The sequence below is a fragment of the Panthera uncia genome, chromosome F2 (assembly GCF_023721935.1).
Source record: "Panthera uncia isolate 11264 chromosome F2, Puncia_PCG_1.0, whole genome shotgun sequence".
Taxonomy (NCBI): Eukaryota; Metazoa; Chordata; class Mammalia; order Carnivora; family Felidae; genus Panthera; species Panthera uncia.
The window spans coordinates 16,869,245-16,887,337 of NC_064812.1; the positions used below are offsets into that span (position 1 = coordinate 16,869,245).

At 39.4% G+C, this 18,093-nt stretch overlaps 1 protein-coding gene across 2 annotated transcripts in view; it reads right to left on the reverse strand.

Moving 5' to 3' along the window:
- Positions 1-18,093, reverse strand: part of TBC1D31 (TBC1 domain family member 31) — a 74,846-nt gene that overhangs the window by 39,842 nt on the left and 16,911 nt on the right. For both annotated transcript variants that reach the window (XM_049632923.1, XM_049632922.1), the window contains exons 5-8: positions 12,843-12,994; positions 8,611-8,770; positions 5,187-5,387; positions 696-872 (exon numbers count right to left, since the gene is read on the reverse strand). In XM_049632923.1, coding sequence (XP_049488880.1) covers positions 696-872; positions 5,187-5,387; positions 8,611-8,770; positions 12,843-12,994 — 690 coding nt within the window. The remainder of the gene's footprint in view (positions 1-695; positions 873-5,186; positions 5,388-8,610; positions 8,771-12,842; positions 12,995-18,093) is intronic.

The following is an 18,093-nucleotide window of genomic DNA, read 5'->3' on the forward strand; positions in this document are numbered from 1 at the left end:
TGCACAGCTACAAGTGAATGATTTACAACTACATGGATTTCTCAAACATAAATCGAACTTAATGTTGAATGAAGGAAGCCAGACGCAAAAGAGTACAAACTGAATGACCTGATTTATGTAAGTACAAAAAAGGCAGAACTGACCTATGGTGTTACAAGTCAGAAGAGTAGTGATCCTTGGGGTAAGGGGGACAAAGGTCTGGAGGGGAGAAGAAGGAGGTCTTCTGGGGGTGCTGGTAATAGTCTATTTTAAAAAAATGTTTTTTAAATGTTTATTTACTTTTGAGAGAGAGAGAGAGAGAGAGAGAGACAGAGCACGAGCAGGGGAGGGGCAGAGAGAGAGGGAGACACAGAATCCGAAGCAGGCTCCAGGCTCTGAGCTGTCAGCACAGAGTGCGACGCGGGGCTTCAACTCGTGAACCACAAGATCATGACCGGAACTGAAGTCGGATGCTTGGCTGACTGAGCCACCCAGGCGCCCCTGTATTGTTTGACTTTTTTAAAAACCATAAACATGTACTAACTGTATACTTAAAAGTTTAGAAAGCACATTATAATTTCAGTTATTCAGTTCTTCTCTTCATATCTTTCTTAAAAACTTCTAAGAGAGGGAAGAGTGATGATGGCCTAAGTATCATAAATCTTGTCCCCAGCAGAGTCATGACAAACAAAAACATAATTATGATATATTCTTACCTCTTTATTTTCAAAATTACCAGTCAGGTCTTGTTTTAATATTCTGGCTTGTATTTTGTTTTCCCTTGATTTTGCTGGCCGCTGAACTCTTCCTGATGTGACTTTCATCTTAAGGCCACCAGAATTCAGTTTACTCTTAGGCAAATCTTCAATCACTTTCACTAAGGGAGGAGGTGGCTAAAAGGGGGAAAAAATAAAATCCAGTGGCTATCCTTGGAAAACAGACCTGTTCACATAGGATTTCCAAGACATGTTTTGAACAGTTGCTTAATGTGCCTTAACATACATCCTTATTCTTCAAGCAAAAGTGTAAATAAAATATTCAAGAAATGCTTCCTGGTTGTCAAATCCAATTTCTGCGAAATTCCTTAGAAGAACACAATAAAGATACACAATTAATAGCAACAATAAATAAAATTTAATTATCCCTTGAAAACTGGCCTTAAATCATAGTATATCAGTCCATTCTTTGCATGATAAAGTTAGTAGTTTGGTGATAACTTGTAGCAGAGAAGCCACAGTTAGACACAGGGCCCTCTAGAATGCTGAGAGAAGCACCCTAATATTCTTTGGGCTCAAGTGAACTTTCTCTGAAGGAGCTGTCAAATGACTTCCCTCTGGAAGCCTGGGACACCTGCCTCTTTGTCCTTGGTTACATTTTTTAATCTGCAGAGAGATGGCTGTTAGTCCCCTACCGCATCCACCGCTTGAGAGGCAGTTCAGACAGCACAACTTAAATTCTAAACCCTCATTTTTATGGGAAAATAAACCCCAACAGCTTCAATTTACTTAAGGGAAAATGATTCACTGAAACAGTTTCTCTATGAATAATACCTGTTTGTAATCAAAAGATCTTCCCCGAGTTCAAAGGAAATGAGGAGATAAGATAACTCAGCTTCCTGAGATCATTTAAATGTTTGAGGCCACGGGCGCCTGGGCAGCTCTGTCAGATAAGCATCTGACTCTTGGTTTTGCCTCAGGTCATGGTCTCATGGGTTCATGAGTTCAAGCCTCACGTCGGGCTCTATGCTGATGGTGCAGAGCCTGCTTGGGATTCTCTCTCTATGCCTCTCTGCCCCTCCCCCACTCAGCTTGTGCGCTCTCTCTCTCTCCCAAAATAAATAAGCTTAAAAAAAAAAATAAATGCTTGAGGCCATTATTGCTAAAGACAAGGTGGATTTGTGATTTTAAAAATGTTTTTCTGGAAGCCAAAGTGCCAATTCCTTTCATATGAGAACAGAGAACAAGAACACAGGGAATACCCCACATGTTCAAATGAACACATTAGATTTCAGAAAAACACAATTTATACACATTACCTTGCGTTTAAACTGTCATGAAGGCCAGAACAGTGTTCTTCCAAGATCATGTATAATGAAAATGAATCATCACTCCTCAAGAAAGCTCTCTGAAGAGGAAACCAAACTTTTAAAAATATTTACTTACTTATCTGAGAGAGAGAGAGAGCGTGCACAAGCAGGGGAGAGGGGGAGAAAGAGAGAATCCCAAGTAGGTTCCACTCTCAGCATGGAGTCCAATGCAGGGCTCAATCCCATGACCCTGGAATCATGACCTGAGCTGAAATCAAGAGTTGGACGCTAAACTGACTGAGCTACCCAGGTGCCCTGAGGAAATCAAACTTTTTGACCTCCTCCCCTCTCATCTCTGAAAGAAAAAAACAGAATAAAGCAAACATCTTGACCCTTTTTTATAACATAGACAACTAAAAGACCGCTTTGAGGTTTCAAAGATTTTTCTCATTTTATCTTCATACGTTTAGGACTTCTGCTTTTGAAACCTGCAGCCTACTGTAAGTGTCCAAAGAATTTTTCCCTATTGTCAGCTGCAGTATGATGAATACATAACACTGTAAAATGTGTCGAGTAGGTAATGAAATAATGTACATGTATGTATAGATACAGCATTTTTGTCCTAAAATTATTATAAGAAACTTTTAAAGTTGTCACTGTATCTCTAAGGCTTTTTAACTAGTATTCTTCTAGGATACCTTGTTAGTTATTCACATCTATAAAGAATACAAGGATAACACAAAATGTAACAATAGCTCTGCTAAAAAAAAAAAAAAAAGTAAAATGGCCACTTATTCTATGACTTAATTTTTCAATTCTTTCTCTATGAAATATAATTAAAAATAGTCTGGGGGCACCTGGGTGGCTCAGCTGGTTAAACGTTGAACTCCTGACCTCAACTCAGGTCATGATCTCACAGTTGGAGAGATCAAGCCCTATAATCAAGCTCTGTGCTGTCAGCACAGAGCCTGCTTGGGATTCTTTCTCTCTCCCTCTCTCTCTGCCTCTTCCCTGCTTAGGTGCTCTGTCTCTCAAAATAAATAAATAAACTTAAAAAAAAAACTGTCTGACTTCTGGGGTGCCTGCGTGGCTCAGTCAGTTAAGCATCTGACTCTTGATTTTGGCTCATGATCTCAGTCGAGAGATCGAACCCCATGTTGGGCTTTGCACTGGGCTTGAAGCCTGCTTAGGATTCTTTCTCCCTCTCTCTCTGCATCTCTCCCTTGCTTGTGCTCTCTCAAAAAAAGAAAAAAATTTTGAAAAGGTCTCACTTCTGAATATTGCCCATCTTTAATATCCTTGAACGATCTTCTCTCTAACCTCAACCCATCCTTCCAAATCTTTATTAACATTGTTATTCTAGTGCCACATTTTCTCCTTTTGAACTCCATGTGCTTCCACGAAATACAGTCTCCTGAAGGTTAGAGCCTGAGATATGACCTGAATTGCCATACCTTAGTAGTGTTCAAACTTCAACACATTAAGTAGGAATTAGTGTACTTATTAGAATAATACTGGAAATTCTCCAGTGCCCAATAAACAGGACTTGAAGGAATGGGACGTGGGTGGGGTTTATAGAGACCACAGACTGGAGCGTTTGTGTAAGCCTAGAATAGCCATAAAGACACTAGTGGTGTTGGTAATGTGTCCAAAAAGAAAGAAAAAAAAAAAAAAAAAAAAAAAAGATTTCCTACTTCTATTATAGGTTAGTTTTCTGGTCAATATGATCTTACTTGAATGCTTAACAAATACCAGAGAGGAAGTCAATGACTTATTCTGATTTTTCTCAGATCTTTCCCTGCTTCCATTAGTAACATTTCCCTAGCTTTTGTAAAGTTCAGCTAAGCTGAAAACTCTAAGAGCAAATAATATGTTATTAAAATGTTTAAAGTTTACAAGAACAGTAGAGTATAACTCCATATGGTTGAAGAAAATGTATGCGTGTCATGTGCGTGCACACACACGTACACACACACACACACACACACACACATACACACACACACACACAGAGTAGATCCTCACTATTCATGGTAGTTCTGTTCTATAAAGAAGCTGCAAATACCAAGTTAGTGAATACTGAATCATTGCTCCTAGGAGAAATAGTTAGGTCCCTGTGAGCCAGAGATCACAATATGTCAACCAATCAACATATAACTATGTTTAGTGTGTGTTTCTGTTTAGAAACACTTTTTAAAAAATATTTATTTTTAGGAGAGCGCAAGCAGGGGAGGGACACAGAGAGGGGGCCAGAGGATCCTAAGTGGGCTCCACGCTGACAAGTTGACAGTAGTGAGCCTGACATGGGGCTTGAACTCATGAACTGAGAGATCATGACCTGAGCCAGAGTCAGATGCTCAACCAACTGAGCCACCCAGGTGCCCATTTAAAAACACTTATTTCATCTATATTGTTGATTCACTAATATTGAACTCATGCCAACAGCACTGTAACTTGTACCTGAATTAGGTTTATCACAACCTTCTTATGCTTAGGAATGTTAGACAGCACTTGAGCATTATGTCTGGGGGCCATTTAAAAGAGCAAAATCAACAACAAAAAGCACAAAACTAAAGAATCCAGCAATAACTAGACCACAGAAAGGACACTTGTCACGGGAGCTGAAGTAAGAAGGCCATGCGCTGCCCTGTCTGGCCTCAGCTGGGAGCCTGCATGACGGGCAGTCCACGGTTTGCACTGCTGTGCACATACGAATCCCTGTGAATAGGCACCAAGTACGGATTCGAGTTGCAAGTATATTTTTAGCAGTGGCGAGTTCACATTTAAAGAATCCATGAATAATGAGGATTATAAATCCAGGATAATCTCGATTTAAAAAATTAAAAAAAAAAAAAGATACAGATAAGCAAACAGTTGAGAATCAGTCTCTTTTCTCAGATGGTTCTGAAGTGTGTATTTTCCCAGTCTTTTTTTCTATGTTTGTAAATGTATAGAGTCAATCCTCATTATTCATGTATGTATACATATATGTATGTATGTATATGTGTGTGTGTGTGTGTGTGTGTGTGTACACACACACACACACACATACATACCCAGAAGTATGAATAAGCAATCCAGGATAATCTGAATTTAGAAAACCGGAGCATAAAGATTTTATTTTTGATGATACAACATTTAAATCTTAAAAAAACCTGATGTTCTTTACTTGAAAACATACCTTATTTATTTCTTGTGTTAGAGCTTGAACTGAATATATGTTCAGACTTCCATTTTCCATAATGGATGCAATGTACCGTCCATGTGGGCTAATTACTGATGAGCTAATTCCTTCATCAAGGCTCCCGATTTCAAAGAGAAGTTTGCAAGTCTGTATATTAACAAATCTCATGATACCATCTTGACTTAGCACTCCAAGAACCTAAGAGTAGAGAGAAATAATATATGAGTTCCAAAAACATACTTATTTTAACCTCCCTCCCTCCCTGCCTTCCTTCCTAAGAGAGAAAGAGAGAATGCCCAAGCAGGGTAGAGAAGCAGAGGGAGAAAGAGAATCGTAAGTAGGCTGCACGCCCAGTGCAGAGCTAGACATGGTGCTCCATCCCCTGACCCGGGATCATGACCTGAGCTGAGATCAAGAGTCAGATGCTCCAATGACTGAGTCATGCAGGCCGCCCCAAAACACATTTAAAAGCCAAATGTCTCTTGGGGCACCTGGGTGGCTCAGTCGGTTAAGCATCCAACTCTTGATTTTGGCTCGGGTCATGATCTCGTGGTTGTGGGATCGAGCCCCGAATCAGGCTCTGTTCTGATGGCGTGGAGCCTGCTTGGGATTCTCTCTCTCCCTCTCTTTGCCCCTACCCCACTCACTCTCTCTCGGTCTCTCTCTCATAATAAATAAAAAACATTTAAAAAAGTCAAATGTCTCAGATGTTAACTAGACTTATTATAGAGATCATTTCGCAATCGAAATGATCGAATATCGCAATTTTGCAATCAAAATATCGAATCATCATGAAGCTAATCTTTTATGCCAATTATACATCAATTTTTAAAAAAGTCAACTCTCTGAAAGTCAAACTGTACACACTTACATGTACACATATGTATGTATTTATATACGGGGTTTGGTTGTTTTTGTTTTGAGGGGAGGACAGTCAGATTATATTCACAAAGGGCCATCATATATTTCAAAATTCCTAATTATGGCTCATGTAGATTTGCCCTATTCAGGTCCAGGTAAGCCTGGCTCTGACCAAAACCAGTAAGGTGCCTGTGCTGGGAGACTATGGCAAATGATCAGCCAGGCCTTCACCTGGACCCCCACACTGGTTGTCAGAGGCAAGGAGGGGAGGGCTTGCTCTCGCTCACCACACCCACAGCTTGATGAGAACTGGCATCTGTCCCCCTGCCTCCTCATGCACCCAGCTCTGGGCAGTGGTAACAAACATTTGGGGGAAGAAAGAAAGTCTGTGGGCTGCACAGACAGTAGAAGGGTAAAAAGGAAACCAGGCTTTTAAGGGGAAAAATTTAGTCTTAAGTCACACAATTTGAAAAATTAAAAACATGTACTAAAAAAGCATAAGCAAATACACAATAAACTCCTCTACTGCCTGATCTATGCACAGGCTCTTTTCCCAGTGCTGCTGGCTGGTAAGCAGTGCCACCATGTGACTGCATGAAATGCTCATGTCATTTGTTATATGGAAGACGACAGTCTGGCAGTAGCTGGAGACGGTTTGAAGGTGACAATCTCTTCTGTTGGGTCAGGTTGTGGGAAACCCCCTCATTCACAGCTGATGCAACCTCTCTGGGGGGCAATTTGGCAAGATCTCTCAAAGTTACAGATGTACCTGATTCTGAGAACCACTGCTTCAGCTCTGGGATTTTATCCTACAGACAGGATGTATGAAATGGTACATGCAAAAAGTTATTCAGTTATTCTATTTATTTACTCACTCACTAACTCAGGCAATCTTTATACCCAATGTGGGGCTTGAACTCATGACCCTGAGGCCAACAGTAGCATGCTCTTCACAACTGAGCCAGCCCCAGGCAACCCTGGTGCAGCATTATTTGTAATAAAGAAGGACTAAAAACAAGTTAGGTGCCCAATAACAAAGGACTAGTTAAAAACCTATAAAATACTATGCAGCTGTTAAAAAAAAAAAAAAGAAGCAGCTCTGTACTGACATAGAATAAACAATCTTCGAGGGCAGCGAAGTGAAGAAAACAAAAACAAAAAAAACAAAAAAAAGTGAAGAAAAGCAATGTACAAAGCTGCATTTTTTATATGGCAGAGGGGCAGTTCATGAGATTGAGCCCTGCGTCCTCTGTGTGGACAGTGCAGAGCCCGTTTGGTTTCTGTCTCTTTCTCTCCCTGCTTGTGCTCGCTTGCTCTCTCAAAATAAATAAATAAACTTTAGGAAAAAAAGTGGCAGAAACAGTGGACTATTATAACAGTAGCAGTTATGGAGAATAACTGGACAAATGGAAAAGAAGAGATTTCACTTTACTGTCTTTTTTTTTTATGTTTTCCACCTTGGGAATGCATTATCTATTCAAAAACTTAAGTTGGAGGCAGCCACCTGGCTCAGTCAGTAGAGCATGCAACTCTGAATCGCAGGGTCATGAGTTATATATAACTTGTTAAAGTACAAGACTCAAAATAGTCAATTTAAAATAAGAACATTAAGGTTTAACTACTCAACTATTAAAAATAAAAATGGTGTGGGGGCATCTGGCTGGTTCAGGCAGTAGAGCATGTGATACTTGATCTCAGGGTCATGAGTTCAAGCCCCATGTTGGGCACGGAGCCTACTTAAAAAAAAAGATGAAAAAGATAAAATAAAATACATAAGCAAAGAAAAAAAATTTTTAAATGGTGTGTAGAGGGGGAAGTACTTTGCAAATTAAGGCAAGATACAAAGAAAACACGTTTCATAAAACTAAGGCAACCAGTTATGGTAGGTAGAACACAGTACAACAAGGAGAAAAATTTTATTTTGTTTAAAAAAAATTTTTTTTTTTAATGTTTATGTTTATTTTTGAGACAGAGAAAGACACAGCATGAACAGGGGAGGGGCAGAGAGAGAGGGAGACACAGAATCAGAAGTGGGCTCCAGGCTCTGAGCCATCAGCCCAGAGCCCGACGTGGGGCTCGAACTCACGGACCGCGAGATCATGACCTGAGCCGAAGTCGGACGCTCAACCGACTGAGCCACCCAGGCGCCCCAACAAGGAGAAAAATTTTAATCTTAGCTCCCCCTTTTTAAGCCTTACAATTAATAGGAATGTTGACAAGTCCCTTAATGTTTTTAAGCTTTAATGTCAGTCTATGTAACGGAGAGAGTACCTTCCATGCCTGTGTGCAAATAGAAAATATTATGTTAAAACACCCTGTAAGTCATAAAGTATGACATAAATTTAAAGTATATAGATTTTAGAAAAAGGTTAAATTGTCAGTAATACACAAAACCTAATACTTTAAAACTTTTTCAATTTTAGACTTCGCAATATCAGCAATTTCAAGTCTTTGTAACAACGAGGGTACAAGTTAACTAGGAGAGCTATTAATATAGTTCAGAAATTGATATGCTCTTTCTCAGAAAGTATAATGTCCTACATTTATTTATATTACTAACCTGATTAGAACCAGCATCAAAACTATCAGGAAGAAATTCTAGATGGCGAATGGCTCGAACTTTAGTAGGCATCTGAATAATTCTAAATAGCTGTTTAGCTTCCAAGCACCACAAGTGAAGGTGATTTGATTTACCCCCAGCAGCCAGGATTCGACCATCTCTGTATAACAGAAGGTGAGAAATTAGGACTACGTGAATAGTTTTCAAATTTTTTTTAATATTTATTTTTGAGAGAGAGAGAGAGAGAGAGAGAGAGAGAGAGAGACAGAGTGTAAGCAGGAGAGGGGCACAGAGAGAGAGAGAGAGAGAGAGACATAGTATCCGAAGTAGGCTCCAGGCTCTGAGCTGTCAGCACAGAGCCCAACCTGGGGCTGGAACTCACGAACCGTGAGATCATGACCTGAGCCAAAATCACACGCCTAACCGACTGAGGCACCCAGGCACCCCTAACGTGAATTGCTTATGGTAGCAATGTCCAGTATGATCCAACATGATAGAAATATTCTGTATCTACACTGCTCAATATGGTCACTACTGGCCACATGTGAATGAGAACTTGAAATGTAGCTAATGCTTCTGAAGAAATAAATTCTTAATTTTATTTACTTATTTTTTAAAGTTTATTTATTTTGAGAGGGAGACTGAGAGAGCACAAGCAGGGGAGGGGCAGAAAGAGAGGGAAAGAGAGACTCCCAAGCAGGCTCTGGGCTGTCAGCGCAGAGCCAGTTGCAGGGCTTGATCTCACAAACCGTGAGATCATGACCTAAGCCGAGATGAAGAGTCAGAGGTTTAACTGATTGAGCCACCCAGGTACCCCATATTTAATTTTTATGAAGTAGTTCATGCACCCAGTAGCTACCACATAAGAAAGCTCAGGTTTATAGCATATATTTTTTTACCTATTGTATTAAGACACCAGCTTAACATATGTTTGTTCGATGACTTGATTGAGAATTTCTGAGTAACATTTATCTTTTATAGCATAATCTCAAAGTTAACACCCTCCAACTTCCTATATTTCACACATGACTATACTGAACTGGTACAACACTGCTACACGAAAACTCAAGAAGCCCAAACTTTTTTTCCTGCTCAAAGAAAGCTACTTTTAGAAAGGTACAAAAAGAATAAGCTGTATTAACTTGCAAGGCTGTTGCCCGTTCATTCACCAAGGACTTGTAGTGTCTAATACAAGCCAGGTATCATTTCAGGCACCAGGGACACAATGGTGAACAAGGCAGGGAAGATTCCTGCTCTTGGGGATTTTCAGTCTAGAGGAAGGCAAACAAATAAATGAACTTGATCTCAGCTGATAAGTTCTGTAAAGAACTATACAATGAGATGGGAGTTACAGAGCTGGGAAAGGAGAAAGGTCTACTCCCTAAAAAATGAATGAGCCAGGGGCACCTGGGTGGCTCAGCTGGTTAAATGTCTGACTTCGACTCAGATCATGAGATCAAGGTTCATGAGTTTGAGCCCTGCATTGGGCTCTCTGCTGTGAGCACAGAGCCCACTTCAGATCCTCTGTCCTGCTCTCTCTCTGCCCCTCTCCTGCGTATGCTCTCTCAAAAATAAATAAACATTAAAAAAACATTTAAAAAAATGTGAATGAGCCAGTCACGGGATGATTTGGAGGAAGAATTCCATGCTGGTCGGTATTCCAGACTGCAGTGCACAGTGTGAGAAAGGAATAAGGTTGTAACTAAGGAAGAGTGAGAAGCCTCACTCAAGTGTGGTCCTAACCATGTTAGGGAAAGGAAATAGGACAAAGGAGAGGGAGACGAAGGCCAGATAACAGAGGTCTCAGGAATATTATGGGAAGTTTGGATTTTATTCTAAATATCAGGGAAAGCCTTTCAAGGGAGCTCAACAGGGAACTGACATGATTTGACTTATTTGACTAATGGTTTAAAAAGACCACTCTATCTTCTATGTAGAGACAGACTTTAGGAAATGAAATTGAAAACATTGAGACCAAATAAGGAGACTATTACAGGAACCTGAAAGAGACTAGGATAGTTGGAGGTAGGTGATACTGTGGCAATGCACAAAAGATCAGACCAATTCAAGATATAATTTGGTGGAATTGATGGGATTTACTCATGACTTAGAAGTGGGTAAGAGCAAATGAGGAAATAATATGTATTTTCTAGCACTTTTCACTAAAAAGGCCTAGAGACATTGACCAAATCAGTCACAAGGAGTGTCCCCTAGCATCCAGATTGGGTCTTGAAATATCATTACCCACACAAATGAAACCAGGTTTGGGGCACCTGGGTGGCTCTGTGGGTTAGGGGTTGGACTCGATTTCAGCACAGGTCATCATCTCATGGTTTGTGGGATCGAGCCCCACATGTGGCTCTGCACTCACAGCCCAGAGCCTGCTTTGGATTCTCTCTCCCTCCCTCCCTCCCTCCCTCCCTCCCTCCCTCCCCCCCCCTCCCGCCCCCCCCTGCTCATGCTCTCTCTCAAAATAAATAAATAAACTTAAGAAAAAAACAAAAAACAAACCCAGGCTCTTTAGAAAAATGGCTGATACCAGGTTTGGGACAGAAAATATACAAGATAAGCCTGGAGCATTTTGTTAGATTAGAAACAATGAGAGCTTTCAAAACAAACAACTGGAGTTGTATCAAAAGGGTTCAAAGCCAACTTGAAGAGGATCCCAGTGGTCAACAATGAGAGAACTGCAGCATCACTAAGAATAATGTTAATGGATTAAATCACAGTCGACTATTTAAATCCATTCATTCACAAAGATTAAGGGCAAAAGCCTTCACTGGCTACCTTGGGAAGATGCCAATGAACAATTCATTATTTTTCATAACAATTTTTTTTAAAAGAAGGGAAATTAAGCATTTATCCTGCATTTCATTAAAACCTATAAAGTAACCAGAGAGTTAATGAGAGGAAGTTTTTTCTTTAGAAAGATTCTGGTTAATAAGGGAAGAAGGAATGACAGAATGAGCATGGCACCATTTTGCTAACCTCAAATGCAATACTGGATCTAGGTCATGACCATTGATGGCCACTAATATCACAAGAGAAAAACGTTCCTCCTGATGAAAGTACACAAACCACATATCATGCTTCTTGCCCCCAAATCAAGCCTGAATCAGACCAAGCCTCCAATTTACAAAAAATATAGGTGTAAGCAGTTTACAGGAAATACAGATGAGAGAGGGTCACATTAAACACCACCACAGAGATGCAAAAAGCAAATCTGGAAATACAGAGAATGCTATAGGACAGATGACCAGTTCCTTAAATAAGCTGCAAAGAAAAAATTTAAAAAGGGGTATATTAACCAAGACACTGTGTGAACCTTGATTCCTGATTTGAACAAAGATTAGATACGTGAGACTATTAAGAAATTATTCATTTTTAAAAGTGTGGTAATAGGTTAACTAACTGAAATTTAAATAAAAACTTGGGGGAGAAAAGTGGTAATAGTACTATGGTTATGTTCGAAAAGGACTCTTTCCTTTAGAGATACACACTGGAATACTTACAAATAAAATGATATGCATGGGCTTTGCTTTAAGGCAACGAGGTAGGTAGCAGGAGGCAGTAATAGGTGGAGTTACAGATAAAATAGAGGTGGCTATTAGTTGATTATTACAACTAATAAGAATACTCTAGTTAGGGGGGCACCTGGGTGGCTCAGTCGGTTAAGCGTCTGACTTCGGCTCAGGTCATGATCTCACAGTCTGTGAGTTCGAGCCTCGCATCGGACTCTGTGCTGACAGCTCAGAGCCTGGAGCCTGCTTCCGATTCTGTGTTTCCTTCTCTCTCTGTCCCTTCCCCACTCATGCTCTGTCTCTCTCTCTCTCAAAAATAAATAAACATTAAAAAAATTTTTTTTTAAATAAAAAATATAAAAAGAATACTCTAATTAGGGCTTCATGTATTTTTATATTTTTCTGTAGATTTGAAATTTGCCACAATACAGTAAAAAGTTTTACAGATCATGTGTCAGTTTGAAGGAAACTTTTCTCATATGACCGTAAGATAATGAAAACGGAATGAAAATTTGTAAAATTTTACTGGAAGCTAGATTTCTTAAAAATTCTCAGTGTTGTGGGGGAGGAGGAGCTAAGTCAAAGGAGCGTGTGACTCTTTATTTCAGGGTCGTGAGTTTGAGGTCCATGTTGGCTGTAGAGATTACAAAAACAAAAAAACAAACAAAAAAACCCCCAAAAAACTTAATAAAAAGGTAAAATGCACATTACCTGGTCACGGCAAACACTTTGTATAATATACTAGAGCTTTCAGGTGGAGCTGGCAGTTGATATTTGCAAGAAAGAGTATCACATTCCCAGGCGAAGATGGAATTATCTTTAAAACAGCTGAGGATGGTATTACTTAATGGTAAAAAGAAAACCTAAAGAAGGAGAAAAACAGTTATTGTTCACATAATGATCATATAGCCCATAGCCCTCTTTAAATTTAAAATTATCCAAGTTGGGGCGCCTGGGTGGCTCAGTTGGTTAAGCGTCCGACTTCAGCTCAGGTCACGATCTCGTGGTCCGTGAGTTCGAGCCCCGCGTCGGGCTCTGTGCTGACAGCTCAGAGCCTGGAGCCTGTTTCGGCTTCTGTGTCTCCCTCTCTCTCTGCCCCTGCCCCGTTTGTGCTCTGTCTCTCTCTGTCTCAAGAATAAATAAAACGTTAAAAAAAAAAATTAAAAAAAAAAAATTATCCAAGTTGTCGGGGCTTCTGGGTGGCTCAGTCAGTTGAGCATCCGATTCTTGAATTCTGTTCAGTTCGTAATCCCAGGGTTGTGGGACCGAGCCCCGTGTCTGGCTCCACACTGAGTGTGGAGCCTGCTTAAGATTGTCTCTCTCTCTCTCTCTCTCTCTCTCTCTCTCTCCCTCTTTCCCTCCTGCATGCTCTCTCTGTGTAAAAATAAGATAAAATAAAGTAATACAAGTAGTCAATTTTTCTTTTAAAAAGTTACTTTTTCTTGGGGTGCCTGGGTGGCTCAGTTGGTTAAGCGTCTGACTTCGACTCAGGTCATGATCTCACCATTCATGAGTTCGAGCCCCACATAGTGCTTTCAGTGCAGAGCCCACTTTGGATCCTCTGTCCTGCCTCTCTCTCAAAAATAAATAAACATTAAAAAAATTGTTTTTAAGATTATTTTTTTAGTGTTTATTTATTTTTGAGAGAGAGAGCGAGAGAGCGAGTAAGCAGGGGAGGGGTGGATAGAGACAGAGACATAGAACCCAAAGTGGGCTCCTGGCTCTAAGCTGTCAGCACAGAGCCCAACACAGGGTTCGAACCCATGAGCTATGAGATCATGACCTGGGCCGAAGTTGGGCACTCATCCGATTGAGCCACCCAGGTGCCCCTAAAAAAAAAAAAAAAAAAAAAAAGCTTAAAAAAAAAAGTTACTTTTCCTTAAACTGGAAAAAAAATACATTTACAACATATGATGGGATAATACTGATATCTCATATACTATCATAAACTAAAAGGAAAAGTTTCTTAAATAAAAAATAGGGGACTAAAATAACTAGGCAATTCATAAAATACTAAGTAAAAACTTTAAAACATTTAACCTTACAAAAGATTGAAATGAAAACAATGATAGCATTTTATGAGTATCAAATTTACTGTAAAAATAACACACACATATACATGCACACAAACTACATATGCTAACATATGTATTCTATTTACAAACTATATACTAATAGAAACGCAATGAAATACTGGCTACTCATAAATGCTAAAAATACTAAATGTTGCTGAGAGTATAGGAAACAGGCACTGTTATACATGGCTGCTGGTAATAAAAACTGGTTACAGATATTGTACCACACATTTCAACAGCCTTAAAAATACACATCACTCCTAAACTAGTCAGTCGGCTTCTAAAAGTTAATCCTTTGGAAAAAAATCAGCAAAGTGCTTTGAGATAAACGTACATAAATGTTTGTTGAGCATTATTTATAAAAGTAAAAAGTTGAAAACAAAAACATGGTATTTTATTCATGACTATTTAATGGACAATTGAGATTGAACTTAATAACAAATTTGAAAATACCATTTTTTGCTAGTTTCTATAAACACTAAACAATGCTTACTTTTTAAAAAAATTTCTTTACTGTTTATTTATTTTTGAGAAAGAGAGAGACAGAGAGACAGAGAATGAGCAGGAGAGGGAAGAGAGAGATGGAGACACAGAATCCAAAGCAGGCTCCAGGCTCTGAGCTGTCAGAGCCTGACAAGGGGCTTGAACTCATGAATGATGAGATCATGACCGAAGCTGAAGTCAGACACCCAACGGACTGAGCCACCCAGGTGCCCCAACACTGCTTAATTTTGATAATATAAAATTTTAGTTAAAATTCACCATTTTCTCATAAGACTTTCAATGGCCTCTAATAAAATTTTGTGTCATTTGTGTAAAGCACGCAAAGGGAGGGAGGGAGGGAGGGAAGGAAGGAAAAGAAAGAAGAAAATGGAAGAAACCAATACCCTAAGAACAAAATATTCCTGCCCATCTTCTCAAAATACATCTCCTCAAATAGCCTGAGAGATTTCCCATGGTTTAATCCTTAGCTACATCTCTAGCTCTTTATTCTTTCATTCCCATCTAGAATAGACTTAACTACATCCAAACTTATTGTAATACTTTGTATTTGAACATAGGATTTGTTCTTGTGTTGGACAGGAACAGAGATTCACCGAGAAGGCAGAACCCCCTGGACAATCTGTAGTCTCTATTCTGACCCCTGATTTGTCACACACCTTCAGAATTTACTAGTGTCAGAAGGAGGCCTATTTTCTCTTGAAATGTTACATTCTTCGGGGAGGAAGCGCTCAACGTTTTTAACACTGGATTGGAGCGTCTCTTGAGTATTTACAATCAGGATATGGCTGTCATCACAATAGTGAGAGGGAGCAGGCCAAAAAGGTCCAGGGGAAAAGCAGGATCAACGTCACATCAACTGTGGCTGTTTCCAGTGTTACAAAAATAAATCAATAAGGCACCTATATGAAATACTTCTGCAACTTTCCATGTAATTTATGTTTTCACCCAAGCTATTATATATACACAGTTAAGAAATGATTCTAATAGTTAATGATATTACTATAAAAATTTCAGGGAATGGAAACCTGTTATTTTTATAACAATAGTTGAAGGCTGTTATCATGAACTGTTCTGTCTGATATACATATAATAGTATCTTTTTTCAAAAACAAATAGTGATAAAAAAACACAGCCCTTACACACATACATACATAGTGCACTATGGGACATACTGGTTAATTGAAACAATCTACTCAGTGTTAATGCTAATAAGACACAATAAAAAATGCTAATTTGATTGCTGCCCTTGCCTGATTCAACCCTCACTTTTGTCCTTGGCCCACTTTATCAAAGACAATCACTGGTACATCATTCGCCAACAGATTCAGGAAGATTTATAACTAGAAGTTCTTACTGAAAGCATGTGCAGTGAATACCCTGTGGTCTGTAATGAAGGCTGAGACGCTGTTTCAAAACCAATGTGGAAAAAAGTAACTTAAGATTTTTATTATAATTAGCAATATTTTTCTAGAAAAGTAATAAAGTTTATTCCTTCTGGGAGAAGCAAAAGCTTTAAAGTTAATGAGCACCAACTGCTATTTTAGGGGAAGAGCTGTGATAGATTATTGCCTACATGATTATTCATTACTAGATTTGTGATTTTAATTGCCAGATTTTAATGATTATAAAATTGTTCCTAATGAATCATGTCATTATTTAGATAGTGTCATGTCTTGACAATCATAAAAAGCTTAGAAAAAACTTCAAAAGCACTAGCAAAACATACTTTTTGGAGGGTTGGGTATCAGGGCGGGGCTGCAGTTTTCCTTGTAAAATAGGAAAATCCAGGCTTTCCAACTCACTTTTGAATTAAAAAAATTTTTTTAATGTTTATTTATTTTTGAGAGAGAGAGAGAGAGAGAGTGCGAGTGGCAGGGCGGGGGTGGGGGGGGGTGGGGGCGATGAACAGAGAGAGAGGGAGACACAGAATCCAAAGCGGGCTCTGGGCTCCAAGCTGTCAGCACAGAGCCCGACGCGGGGCTCGAACCCACGTCCAACTCACTTTTGAGAGGCCTGTGAGCTCTTTTGAAAGTTAAGAGTTCAGGATGGTAAATAAGAGCAAATGTACAATTAAGTCAAACGTACAACTGAGGAAAAATCTAGCAAGAGCCAACTGTGCACAAAAAGTGAATTAAGTTTGGCAACACATTCTTTGTCAAATGTTTTCTTACATCCATCAGAACACCTTCTCTGACATATATTGAACCACAGTAATCAGAAATCCTAGGATTTATTCAAAAATCCCCAACTAAATATTTAATTTAAATATTCTACCTCAAACATCAACAAAATAATCAAAATCTACTAATAGGAAGAGGTATGGCTGGCTTGCCTGAGAGGCAGTATGGTATCCTGGAATGACTTTGGGGTAAGACGGGCCTACAGTCAAACCACGCGTCTTTGGTAAGCTATGTGACCCAGGGCACATTACTTCGTGTTTCTGAACTTCCGATTCCCCATTTGCAAAATGAGAATGATATCTCCTTTTAGAATTACTTAAGTTTAAAAATAACTAAATAAAGTGTAAGGTACACAGTGAATACTCAACAATGGGTTATCTATTGTTATTGGCATTAATTACTGCTACTAAAGATGTTGGAATGAAAGGTTCTATCTATCTATCTATCTATTTACTTATTTATTTATTTTGAAGTGTATTTACTTATTTTGAGAGACAGAGAGAGCTAGCGGGGGAGGGGCAGACAGAGAGAGAAAGGCAGAGAGAATCCCAAGTGGGCTCTGTACTGACAGCAGAGGTTCGAACCCACGAACCGTTAGATCATGACCCAAACTGAAACCAAGAGTTGGACGCTCAACTGATGGAGCCACCTGGGTGCCCCAGAATGACAGGTTCTTTAAAAACATTTTGAAATCAAAGGTCCACAGTTATTTATCTGAAACCCTTGGTGCCAGATATGTTCCAGAATTCAGAATTACTTCCACTTTAAGAAAGGTAATATGATGCGTATTTTGTAACATTACGTGTGGAACCCCTGGGTGACCTGGGGCAATACTCCATACTCAAACATATTAATATTTCAGCCTCATGTCAATTCGGTTCAGATTTTGCTGCCAAATGAATTTAGGCAAGATCGGATTTGGCCGCCAAGTAAGTTATTTAAAAACTTTGGGGTTTCTGAATTGCTGATGAGGTATCGTTCATCCATTTCATGTAGTTCGAAAGAAATACAACACAGTTACCTTGCGCCTTTTTAAACAGGCATCTGACTGGACTGAGATAATCCCGTAACAGAACCAGAAGACGGGTAAGAATAACAGACAACAGAAACGGCAGCAGCTGCAGGTGACTTGTACTGTGCTCTGTGTGCACCATCCCCCTCCCTCCTGAAGCCAACACTAAGGCGAATGCTGCTACTGTTTGC